The sequence below is a fragment of the Clytia hemisphaerica genome, unplaced genomic scaffold (assembly GCF_902728285.1).
Source record: "Clytia hemisphaerica strain Z4C2 unplaced genomic scaffold, Clytia hemisphaerica genome assembly, whole genome shotgun sequence".
Classification (NCBI taxonomy): domain Eukaryota; kingdom Metazoa; phylum Cnidaria; class Hydrozoa; order Leptothecata; family Clytiidae; genus Clytia; species Clytia hemisphaerica.
Window position 1 is genome coordinate 595,034 of NW_027103694.1, and position 13,031 is coordinate 608,064.

Consider the following 13,031-nt stretch of genomic DNA (forward strand, 5'->3'; position numbering starts at 1 on the left):
TGTTTCAATTCGTTTTTCGTTGGCTTTTTGAAAGGATGGAAAGCTGCTGTATTTCGAGAGAGATTTCTTGGCTGTATGACTGGGCCATAGCGTGAATCGATTTTGCACCGCGGGTAAGTTGCCAGTTGGATAGCAAGGTCAGATAGGGTTCGTTTGATGTTAGTAGGTAGGAGCTGAAGTTGATAATGCAGTTTTTGAAGTGGTCAACGATGTTGATAAGACCCCTTCCACCTTCTTTTCTCGGGAGGTAGACTCTTGTTACGTCACTTTGGTTGTGCATCACGTGGAATGATTGCAAGACTTTTCTCGTTTCGCGGTCGATGTTCTCTAGCTCAGTGATCGTCCAGTCCAGTACAGGAAAGCCATACGACAGAGCTGGGACGGCATAAGTGTTGATGGCGGATATTGTGTTGAGGCTGTTGAGTTCGCTTTTGAGTAGCATCTTCAGTCTTTTAAAGTACTCATTTTTGAGTGCTGATTTGGTGTATTTGTCAGTAAGTTGGTGCTCATTGAACCCGAGGTATTTGTATTGTTTGTTTTGGTCTAGGGTTTTTAGTATCTCGCCATTGTCGAGTACAATGTTGTCGCTTTTCGTGATTTTTCCCCGTTTGATTGTCACTTTATTGCACTTTTCAATTCCGAAATTCATCTGGATGTCATCGCTGAATGTTTTGACCAGTTTGATTTGGTTGTTGAGTTGTTGATCATTTGCAGCATACAGTTTCAAGTCATCCATAAAGAGTAGATGAGATATCGTTGTCTCTTTGTTAAATCGATAACCGAGTTTGCTTTCTTTTAGAAGCCAGGATAGTGGAAGTAACGAAAGGATGAACAATGTACCTGATGGGCAATCTCCCTGGTAGATTCCGGTGTTGATGGAAAATTTGTTGGTAGAGATCAGGCCAGTGTCGTGGTTGAGGGTGAGTGATGTTTGCCAATTAGTCATTGTGGATTCAAAGAAGCTGGTGATGGTTTTGTCGAATTTGTGAATTGTTAGTGTGTCGATGATCCAGTCATGCGGAACTGAATCATATGCTTTCTTGTAATCAATCCACGCTGTTGAGATGTTTTTCAGTTTGTTTTTGGCATTAACCATGATCAGTTTATTTATCATCAACTGGTCGATCGTGCCGTAGGTGTTGCTGGCATTTCCCTTTTGTTCAACGGGGATGATTGAGTTGGCTTGGATGTGGTGTAGCATTCTTGATGTAATGATGCTGGTGAGGATTTTGTAAACGATGGGGAGGCAGGTGATTGGTCTTATTATTATTGTTATTATTATTATTATTATTTCTCTCATTTCTTTTCGTATTTATAAGGTAAATAGTACAATAAAGGGTTCCTGTTTATAATTTATAAAGAGTACACCTCTTACTAAAATAGATAAAAACATAAAACGTAACAACCGATTTTCTGAATCGAAAACGCAAAACAAAATATGATGTCGATGTAAAGATTTGGACCCCAGGGTTATTTCACCCCCTATATACCCATCACCCTTTCTATAATGGAATTTTATCTCTCCCCCCTTTCTTACGTAATTTTTTCGTCATTACTGTCGGGTAGGTAATCATGCATGTTGATTTCTGATCGGGACTTTGGAGGGTTAGCAGGGAGATTCAATAATGAAATATGTGGATGGACTCTGTTTCGAGCGGCAAATCTGTGTTTTGTCTGGCAATTAGCATGGTTCGACGACGGATCATCTTGTCGAGGTTATCACCAATTATAATAAATTTGAACTCCCAAATTAATTGAATGATCGGTGTCTCAAAATTTGTTTCTGGTGGACGCTTACAAGTGGATATTTCAATCATGGGCTCATCATCAAAGGTTAGATCGTCAATATTGAAGTCGCAAAATGATTTTTCAAGCACCTCCATGGTGGACCCATGTTCATCAAAGAAACTGCACTCAAGATCGTCAGTAATTTCAACTTTAGTAGCAGCATCACTCTTAGCCAATTCAATGGGAGACTTGACAAGTTCCTTGGTAATTGGATTTTTGACCCCAGTCAACATGTCAATCCATTCTTTGACTGGTTCCAAATAGTTCTTGCCCATTTCTACTTGCTTTTGATGAAGATGATCAAAAGAAACTGACATTTTCAAATGGTTCATCCGAGTGATGCTCATTTTTGCTTTTCCTCTCTTCAACACAAAAGCGTTGGAAAGTGGGCACCTGTTTATGTATTTATTCCGTGAATAAAGTAAACTTCCAACAGCATTAACACATGCTGGATAAACACTCTCTTCTGTTTTCAACTTGCAGTCTTTAAGGCTACGCTTGTTGACTCCAATTTTAAAGACAATATCATGTATCTATGGCGTAATTTTGGTTAGTTCATGTTTCATTTTGTCATAATCAATAATTGGCTCAAAGCCTTTAAAATTAAATTCAGAGTCAAAGGACTTTTTACAGATGTGTTGTGCTTCCTTATCGACAATGTTCAGTACACAATTCTTCATTGCAGTTTTTGCTTCTGGAAAGTTTTCTACGAGCCACTTCAAAAGATCACTGATGGAATCTGTCAGACACTTCTCAACAATACTTTTCTTCTCGTTGTCTGGTTCCAGAATAACTTCTCTGTCATAAGCTTTAAAAAAGTCAAAATATGTCTAATTAGGTCATATCAGTGTATTTTCTGACTTAATTTCATTTAAAAAGTTTTAAACTTTTCAAACGGAATTAACACCATAAAAAATTATGTACTATTAGCCTACTTTCTGAGACTTTTTTCCAGGCTAACCTATCTAATGAAAATTTTGCCATTCTTGTGAAATGATTTTCTAATTTGCCACCAAAATCTTTTTATTGTATGATTTTAGAAACTTTATCGATACTTTTTCAATAATTTTCTAATTCTAGGAATTTTTGCATAACTAATAGAAAAACTTTGTAATTTTTCGCTCAAAATTCCTTTTGAAGATAAACTATTCTCAAAATTATGAAAATGCTATTTCAATCTAATTTTTTTGAACTAAAATTCTATTTCATTAGAATTATTTATCTCTCTCATCAATATACTTACTTTAATACGCAGTGGTTGATCTTTACTGATATTTTTATCAATACGTTGGCGTTTGCGATCTAATGCTCCCTCGTCGGTACTTGGGCGTTTTATTCTTTTCTTGAGATGCTCCTTGTTCTCTGCTTTAACTTTATTTATTTTCGCAAGCCTTTCATTAAAGTTCTTCAGTTGAGTCGAAATTGACCGAGAACAATTGTAGCACACACAATTTACATCACATTGCAGCCAATAAGAAATAAGCAGCTTATTTCGATTAGTTTTCGTGCTAGCAACAGTTGCTATTTTGCCTACAAACTGTATTTCCCCAAGCATTTGTATCCAAAAATCATAATTTTCTCTGCTAGAGTTTTGTGTCTGCTTGGACCCCATACCAAGGAAGAACTTCAACCTGATATACAAACTAAAGTAAAAGTACAGTATATAATATTTTCTAGCAAACAGCTGTGTAAAACATAAATCAAGCCATGAAGAAAAAACAACAAATCCTTATAAAAACACGTTTTCCAAGAAATTGAACTGCAAAAACACATTTCCACGAAAAAAAGAATCCAATATGATGGTTTGTTGTGATGAGTCAGCATTTTTCGTAACCAATCGCAAGAATAAAACCCCCATCTAATTTGGAGCAAAAACAAAACTAAAAAAGTTTTTCTTAACAAGAGGCGTCTAGTCGTTGAAATTTGAGAATATCGTTCTAGATACGGTTTCCCGATTTAACCACTCTAGTAAGATTTTCCGGTGTGATGTTTTTCATTCAACGACTATACTAGTCTAGTCATTGGATTGTTATACGTCAAGATCTATTGTCAACCATTATCCAATCCCGTAAGCGATTGAAATGCCGTCAGTAAGAATCTGAGAAAGAGAACAATAACATTATGACATCACACAAATAAATTACGCTGGGAAAGTCCGCGAGGACAACACGCGGTCTTAACTTTTTTCCCTCGTAAGTTTGGGGGGGGGACGAAAGTACTCTATATTTTACGTATGGGGAAGTGTAAGAAAGATTTACGAAATAGAAAAGTTTCGTTTTGGGGTAAAGAATCAGTATTGTGAATTTAAGCGAGTTTCTATTTTGCAATTTTTCTACAGAGCCAAATAAAGATTTTTTTTATTGTTCTTGCTCGATTGCCTCTAAGGATAAGTTCTGTAGGTATGAGGCTATCGAGACAAAATGTGACGAATTTGCGCGGAAACAAAATTTAACATTGTTCTAGGCTGCCCTTAAACACATGGAAAGTCACTATAAGAAGCATTCGGCGAGCCATTTGTACGAAATATCTGCTATTCTTTGCCAGGTGAAGGGTTTTTCTCTGAAAGTGACCAGCACATCCCATTTTCTAGGATAGCTTGTTTTCTTCAAATTATCTGCTGTTTTTATTCAGGAGAAAATATTATTCATGAACAGCAGATAGTATTTTCTAGATGGGGACATCACTAATGAACAGCAGATAATTATTTCTAGATGATGACGTAATACGTTGAACAGCAGATCGTATTTTCTAGGTCGGGCAAAACCCACCAATGAACAGCAGATAATAATTTTTAGATGATGACGTATCAGTGAACAGCAGATCGTATTTTCTAGGTCGGGAAAAACAGATAGATTTTCAGCTAAGCGAGCCAGCAAGCGGTACAGCAGATTTAAGATTTTGTTTGTAATATACTAGGCATACCCGATGTTGCCAGAGGACAGAAAGGCGAAAAATCACCTTAAATGATTGTCTAAAAGCACCAAAATCTTAACTTTGATTGAAAACCATTAGTTTTCGCGATATATCGACACATATTACAACAGGGAGGGGGGTTCGGTACGAAAATCTTGGACATAATGAGTACTAGAAAGGTTTAGGAGAATTTTTTGCATTTGTATTTTAGTCTATAATTTATGGGGCCATTTAGACATAGAGACCACCCAATTTTGGTCTTCTCAGGACCATTTTTTTCAATGGATTTTTGCAACCTATCATTAAGAGAAATGTGTATGTTTGATAAAATCATGGTAGGATATAAGAATCGGTTTATTTCAGTCTTGTTTAATATTTCATAAAATTAGTCATTGATTTATTACAAAATAGATTACAAATTTCCTTAACTATAATTTGTAAGGTGGGGAAATTATATTAAATAACATTTAAGCATTCTAAACTTTTTAGAGTTTTCAGGAATTCATTACCTTAGGGAACTGTTTTCGCTATGCGAGGTTGTAAAATAAACGATTTTTGTCGATTTTATTTTCGCGGTTGACACCCAATTTTTGCCGAAATTCTCATGTTTTCCTAGCAGTTCTGAAGATCTTTAGTGAAAATCGTATTTTGCGGAGCTAATGTCTGCGAAAATTAGCTCCCATAAGGTACTTTAATCGTAGAAATTTTAGCGAGACTAATTTTAGCGTATATTAGCGAGCCAGGAAAATCTTGATTTTTTTGGATTTATTTTAGCGAATCACGATTTAAAAAAATTTCGCGTGGATAAATTTTAGCGAATACTCGTATTACATTATTGATTGAATTCGTTTTCTAGCATTTCTTTGCACTAAAACCCTTCCTATTGTTAAAAATGTATCAAGGCAATTTAACCAGAAATTTCGAGTGGCTAAATCTTAGCACTCTGGCGACTCGGCGTGTTTTAGCGAGATTTATTTTAGCGAAAATAGGGAAAACTCGCTAAAATGTTAAAATTAGTCTCGCTAAAATTTCTACGATTAAAGTAGTCCACGTTCAACCCACTGTCGATAAGGAGGACCTTCATTTAAGAAAATTTGAAAAAATGCTATGGACTCTTCCCGAAAAACCTGTTCATGGGGGATGTAGGATATTTTATGCAAGGGCTTTCGATAACCCAGAAAAAATCTTGAAAAATGGTCATGTCCAATGGCTAAATTTAATGAAATATCCAGGGATAAATGATTGAAAAAATAAAATATTTGCTAATGATAAAATTTTCATGAAGACTTTTAAATGTTCTGACGAGTGAATCCGTTGACAGTTTGATAATAAAAAATCACTATCTTCACGATCCCAATAAACAACTTCCCTTTTGACCAAAGACTGATCTTTCCAAACCTAAGAGGTAGAAAATGGAAAATCGTAGCCATGAAATTAGGAGTACCTTAAAAAAAGAAATTTTTGCAAAAATTTCATTTAGAGAATGGTAAAACAACAGAGGGAATTTCATTTTGCAAATGGCTTAAAAAATAAAAAATTTAAGAGTTTAATTTGGCAGATGAAGAATATTTTTTAGCAAAAACCATATCAAATGAATACATAATACAATTCAAATTTGGCTGGTGACAGAAAAAATTAAATTTGGGGGATTTTTTGCCAAATCCGCTGAATCAAGTGCCCCCAAGGCTCTAATAGGAAAACATTAAATTTAACATTTAAAAGTTCTATCTATTGGTACAATATGTGTTATATGAAGCCATCATAGTTCGTTCCCCCTTTCTTAAGGGAGGGATGACACCTTCCAAAAAAGTGAAGAAGAGGGGAGGGGGGTCAGAAATTTTCATGAAAAAGGGGGGGGTTACATATATATTGTATATAGATTATTTTCAAGCACAGGTTATGAAGCTTGGTCTTTATGAAAGGAAGTTTTCTGTTAAGTGTTAGAGTAGTCTGAGTCAAAAAGAAGAAAGTTAAGTTAAGTATTAAGTATTATTCCGTTTCTTTCTCTCTAAGATACCGGGTGCGCCACAAAAAAGTTTCTCTCTTTGAAACTGATTTTCTCGAAATCGAAAAATTTTAAAAGAATCATTTCTATTCCATTGGAAAGAAGAAAGATAAACTTAAATTTTGATGGGTCATTTAATAAATTCGGTTCATTAGATCAAAAGTTATGCTCAATTAGACTGGGAATCCAGTCGTTTATAACGTTTTTGTTGGAAGCGGGAAATTTTTATGTCGGGATATGGTTAAAATAAACGACTGGGCTAAGGTGGTTTCCGTAGCTTACGGGAGTTCCAGCAGGGCCCGCAGATTTCTGCGGGGTGAGAAAACAATCATATACAAAAAAATATATAAACAAATAAAAATTTCAGCCAATGAGAGTTTCTAGGTGAAAGAAAAAAACAACAAACCAAAACAAACCAACAAGACCCCCTGAAAATGTTATCCAAAAACATGAAAAAAGAGAATTTTTATGAAAAGTTTGTTGTGCACAAAATATTCTAGACGACTATATTGATGCTCCTGTCAAGTTTTCTACTTCCTATTTTTTACTGAGTTAAGTCGTCTAGCATGCTAGACTATGCTCAATTGAATAAAAAAGTTACTTTCAGAAAGTGCCCGAAACCGTTAAAAATCGACCTATCAAAATTTTATTTTAAAACTAACAATCGCAATAGGCTTTACATGATTAAGAACATTTTTCAGTAATTAAACACATAAATTTTGAAACTGATGGGTCAAAAGGGTTGAGAATCTTCATCAAAATCATTTTAATTTACTTTTACCGAGATTTCCTTCAGATTTTTGGTTGTAGACTGGATAAAGTCTATAGTAGAAGGGAATTAGGTGAATAAACACCCTAACCGGAAAAAAATACATATAAAGCTGAAATTTTGCACAGAGTTAGGGGAAGGTCTTGGGAACCTCCCATTAAAACCCCCCACCTTAAGCATCTTGGCGTCACGAGCTATGACGTCAAAATTCATAATGGCTGCGATAAAATTTGTCCAAATTTCAAATTGTTCAAACATAGGCATATTATATACCGTTGGAAAGCTTATTGAATTCTGAACAACTTTTATGCAGACGAAATTTTCTAAAAATGTACTGAATGTGAGTAAATTGGGCTTAAAGGTCTATGACGTCATCAGGTCAAAAACTTCCGAAATCAAACTTCTTCGAACATAGGCATGTTATATACCGTTGGAAAGCTTACAGAAAGCTGAACAACATTTTTGCTTACAAAATACCCTATAGATGCACTGAATAACAGTAAATTGAGCCTAAACCTATGGCGTCATAATGAGAAAATTCCATATTAAATTAAGCTAGAGCTTCGTCAAAAGTGATATAAGAGAATTGTCACTTGATAAGACACTTTATTCATCGCTATTCGAAATGAGGAATTTAGAGTACCAAAGCGATTGGGTTCCTGAAAGTTTGCAGATATGTATTCGCGGACCAACTTTTTCCTTCAAAGCTAAAACAAATCAGCATAGGACAATGTATTACCCAAGCTCTAGTTAACCGCATTACATATACGCTGTTGGAGGAAAACAAACTCGAAATCGACAGTTTAGAGAAGCACCTTATCTAAAAGTAATCAAAGAAAGGTTTACAAATCACGATCTCGATTATCTGGGTGAAATGGAAGCCATCAAAAATATGGAGAAAACAATTGCTACTTTTTCAACCAGTCTCTCCGAAAAATCGCATACTGCAAAGCTTTGGCGGTCATATATTGACTACGTTAAGAAATTCATAGTTGCTGAAAGGAGCTGCAATTGGTATACACGTCAAAGCAATCAATAAGATGCAGAACCTTTTTGCTGAGACAGGTCACCGCAACTATGCCAAATGCTCGAGAATATACGTCCAAGAAATGAACGAAGCGCTAGCCTCAAGTGATTGGCTGAGGAAACAATTCGAAGAAGGACACTACGCCGTTAGACGATCGAACAGGTTTTGGTCTGATTTAGTCATCGAACAAACGTTTATGAGGTCAATCAAGTGTTCAGGTGGTTTGACTAGGGGACGTGGTTTGACTAGGGGACGTGGTTTTGGAGAAAATGTCCGCAATCTATGGACAATGAGCGCTGGTTTCAGCGCCACAGTTCACAAATCAATGGTCCAATTATCAAGCGTCAAAGTTGGCTCAGCTGATCAAAACATTGACATGGGAATAAATCGCCGAAACAAAGACCAAGATTATTGCCAGAAGTTTTACGAATGGATCGAGGTCAGGAATCCGTTCAACATGGTCGACAGCAACCTCTACTCGCTTTCAACCGGGTGCATTTCAGTCAAAGGCAAGGACAGGGTGAATTGCGAGGAAGCCGAGACTATAGGAGAGAGCATTCAAAAGAAGCTGGATGGGGTACGATTTTTATTGAAGGAAAGATTCTGAAAAAAGATCTTATCGTCAACCTAGATGCCTTGACAAATAACACAGCAGATGAGGGAAATAAAGATGCGGTGACTGTAAATCCGACACTGCTCTTCACAAGACTTGCTGCGATTGCAGAACGAGAGGAAAATGTGGAGCAGTACTTCGACTACAAATTAAATCACCAACCACTTTCGTTGTTCAAGAATGGTTTAATGCGGAAGCCCGAAAAATCTGCGCTCGAAAAACATATACTAGCAGATAAAGACGCCGTCACTATGAAACCGTCGAATGTGAAATATGTGTTGGATGGTGGAGCTCTACTTCACAGGGTCCCGTGGAGTAAAGGAATGAAGTTCAAGAGCATTACTGATGCGTACTTGTCTTACGCGAAGAGACATTACGGGTGTGCAAAGATCTTATTCGATGGGTGCAATGATCCAAATTCAATCAAAGGAAACGAGCACATAAGAAGATCGTCGAAAGGCTCATCTCGTGACATCCAGGTTATGGCAAAAAATGAAGTGCCTTACTCGAAGGAGCAGTTTCTCTCGAACAACCACAATAAAGGCCAATTGATCAATCTATTACAAGAATTACTTCAAGCGAATGGCCATATCGTCAAAGTTTGCAAAGGTGATGCTGATGCAACAATTGTAAGAGAAGCATTAGATACCGTTCTTGAAACAAACACAGTTGTGGTAGCTGATGATACTGACGTCGCAATCATGCTTCTCTATCATTGGAAAGACACAGATAATGACAAGTTCGACATTTATCTTTTGCAAGAAAGTTTTTCAAGATACTGGAGTATCAAACTTGCATCCAAGAAAATCGAAGATGTCAAAGAGCACTTACTGTTCATTCATGCATGGTCTGGATGCGACTCAACATCAATGATATTTGGGAAGGGGAAACCATGCTTCCTTAATCTCGTCCGCAAGTCGAAGAAAATACAAGCTGCTTCCAGAAATATGACAGATGTTTGGACAGATCAAGCAACCATTGGAAACATTGTTGTTGATGTCTTTGTCGAGTTGTATGGTGGAAAGATAGATTCTTCGTTAAGACATCTGCGGTAAGCTCTACTGTAAATTAATAATTCGAAACCTTTTCACTAATAACACTATACCAAAGACCCGTCTGTTTAATTGATTGCACACTTTCACGAGACCATCAGACCGTCGAATTTGAGATTCCAGAGTCAAAGGGAAGGTAAAAAAGCCTCAAAATTTTCAAAGTCCTAACTAGAATAAGATTTATACTCTTTTGAAAATGAAGACTATTCTGTAGACCAGTAGACCAGGGGTAGCCCGGTGGATTTATAAGAGTTTCTATTGGGAGACCATCAGACTGTCGAATTTGAGATTCCAGAGTCAAAGGGAAGGTAAAAAAGCATCAAAATTTGAAAAGTCCTAACTCAAATTCGATTTATACTCTTTTGATAATGAAGACCATTCTGTAGACCAGTAGACCAGGAGTAGCCCGGTGGATTTATAAGAGTTTCTATGGGGAGACCATCAGACCGTCGAATTTGAGATTCCAGAGTCAAAGAGAAGGTAAAAAAGCATCAAAGTTTCCAAATTCTTATCCCAAATTCGATTTATACTCTTTTGAAAAATGAAGACCATTCTGTAGACCAGTAGACCAGGGGTAGCCCGGTGGATTTATAAGAGTTTCTATTGGGAGACCATCAGACCGTCGAATTTGAGATTCCAGAGTCAAAGAGAAGGTAAAAAAGCATCAAAGTTTCCAAATTCTTATCCCAAATTCGATTTATACTCTTTTGAAAAATGAAGACCATTCTGTAGACCAGTAGACCAGGGGTAGCCCGGTGGATTTATGAGAGTTTCTATGGGGAGACCGTCAGACCGTCGAATTTGGGATGTCAAAACTTTTAAGAATAGATGAGAGATTTGAGTAAGTAGAAAAAAATCAATATTCAGTGTATCTTAAAAACGACTTATACAATAGATGAGCTGTATCTCACACCAATTTTCCCACGTATATCTTTGATGGTGTTAACACAGGAAGGATACTTTTTCAAAAATCCAGATATATTGAAGTTTGGACGTTGTTCATTTATAATCAAGAATGAAGCATCTAGCTTTGGATCGGCCATCGTTGGTGGTCGAGGACTTTTCAATGCACCTTCAAACTTTTTGAAGAGACGAAACAAAGAGTGAGCAACAGGTCCATTTAACGTCTTGAATTTCAGGTTGTGATGAAGGTATGAACGAACCATACGCCAATACTCGGGTTTGTTGATATCTTCCACCTTGAAGCGTCTTGGTGACTTGATGAAAGTTTTGTCTTTGATGGGACTTTCGACCGCTAAAAAGGGGAAAAACTTTTCTCACTTTGTGGAACCACAAGTTGTTATGTGTTGTCTTAAATTGGGTCAACCAGAGCACCCATGTTTTCAAAAATTGGAGATAGTAAATCGTAAATAGTTCACTTACCATCCCGTGTAGGCATTGCATTAACTATAGTTTGTGTTTTCAACGTCGCTGATCCATTGACGTCTTTTGATGAAACTGAAATAACAAAAATTTCTTATTTGAAAATTGAAGCTGCATGAAGAATGAACTAAAGTTAAATTACTTTATACCTGCAAAGCAACATATTTGGATTACAAAGACCATCAAAAAAGTGCTCTTACCGCTTTGTACGAGATATTCAACAACACTTTCCACAGCGTCTTTGTCGGTCTCTCGTTGTGGGCTGTTGAACCAGTTTTTACGTGCACGTTTCTTTGGGGGCTCTATGTCCGAGTCGACATCCGTTGTGGAAATGAACCCGATAAGAGATTCCGTGTCGAATTGATCTGAGAGAATATACGAAAAAAATTGTTCACAAAAGTTCATTCATGTTAACGAAATGTCGTACTATCAAGCTTTCAAGATAGACTCGTGTGTAAGCCAATGAGCTGAATAAAATCTGCCATGATTAAATAAAGCCATTTGAGGAAAATTTCAAAACAAAAATTAGACATACCATTCTTCATTGGACGTTTAGTTGTGACTAAATCTACGTCGTCAAGCTGTTCCGATCCAGACTGTCCACAAGTTTCCGATTGTTCTGAGAAAAGCGAAAACTAGATTTTGGAATACATCTGGCTTCCATGGAACTTTATGGGCAAAGTCATTTTCAAAACATATGAAGATATCACAGAGAATTTACAGACCAGGAAATGAAACGAAAAGTGATCACTTACCATCATAGTCAAATTCTTCTAGGTGGAAGATTTTCAAACCATCAATGGGCGATTCTGCCAACCCAACAGACTTGTCTTGATCAATTAAACTCGTTTGGATTCCTTCCAATTGCTTTTCGTCGAGATTTTCTTTTAGAACAGTGGACTCGCATCTAACATTGACTGGCAACGTGTAAGACAAGTCGTCCTTGTCAATCATCTCAAGGTTTTTGTTGACTATGTTCATGATGTATGTTAAGCAATTCATGGCATTATCCTTGATCCATCCAGGGGTTGCAGGGTCAAGAGTACTCAAAGCCCGTGTCTCAAATATTGCCAATCGCCTCTCGACAGACTCTTGATCACACTGAGTGTCAAACTTTGGCTTTTCGTTGCAGGTCAAGAATACACCCGCCTGCATGGTCTGCATTCTCTGCGTTTTGAATTTGACAGCTTGGGGGAATCTTCCATTTTGAAAAAGGGTTTTAGCTATGTCAGGTGGTGTCATCTCCTTCGACCACTCATCCACAAACAGAAGCTCCGTGTCCGAAAGTGCTCTCTTTTGTCAAAATGGTGATTTTTTCTTTCGGAATGATTGATGAAAAGAGGTTCATCAGTGATGTTTTGCCAGAATCAATTTTGCCAACCAATGTCAATTTCTTGGTTTTGTCTGGAAATTGATGACAGAGGAGACATTAATAAATCCGATGAGCGAGGTCCACTTGGTCGGGGAGACTTGGGAACCAG

General features: G+C 36.9%; 1 protein-coding gene across 1 annotated transcript; it reads right to left on the reverse strand.

The window, feature by feature from the left end:
- Nucleotides 1-11,023: 11,023 nt before the first annotated feature.
- LOC136803897 (uncharacterized) lies at nucleotides 11,024-12,792 on the reverse strand. Its single transcript, XM_067060623.1, has 5 exons — nucleotides 12,306-12,792; nucleotides 12,086-12,169; nucleotides 11,751-11,915; nucleotides 11,551-11,625; nucleotides 11,024-11,422 (listed from the first exon to the last, which is right to left on the reverse strand). Exons 1-5 carry the CDS (start codon nucleotides 12,790-12,792, stop codon nucleotides 11,052-11,054), a joined length of 1,182 nt encoding a protein of 393 aa, XP_066916724.1. The 3' UTR covers nucleotides 11,024-11,051.
- Nucleotides 12,793-13,031: the final 239 nt, after the last annotated feature.

What these genes read in the sequence shown, in the direction of transcription:
- LOC136803897 (XM_067060623.1), bottom strand. Translation starts at nt 12,792, where the DNA reads ATGACACCACCTGACATAGCTAAAACCCTTTTTCAAAATGGAAGATTC. An exon ending in AGAAGAATTTGACTATGATG is followed by an intron (nt 12,170 to 12,305) that starts GTAAGTGATCAC and finishes CGCTTTTCTCAG; the next exon opens with AACAATCGGAAACTTGTGGA. An exon ending in TGCAATGCCTACACGGGATG is followed by an intron (nt 11,423 to 11,550) that starts GTAAGTGAACTA and finishes TCCCCTTTTTAG; the next exon opens with CGGTCGAAAGTCCCATCAAA.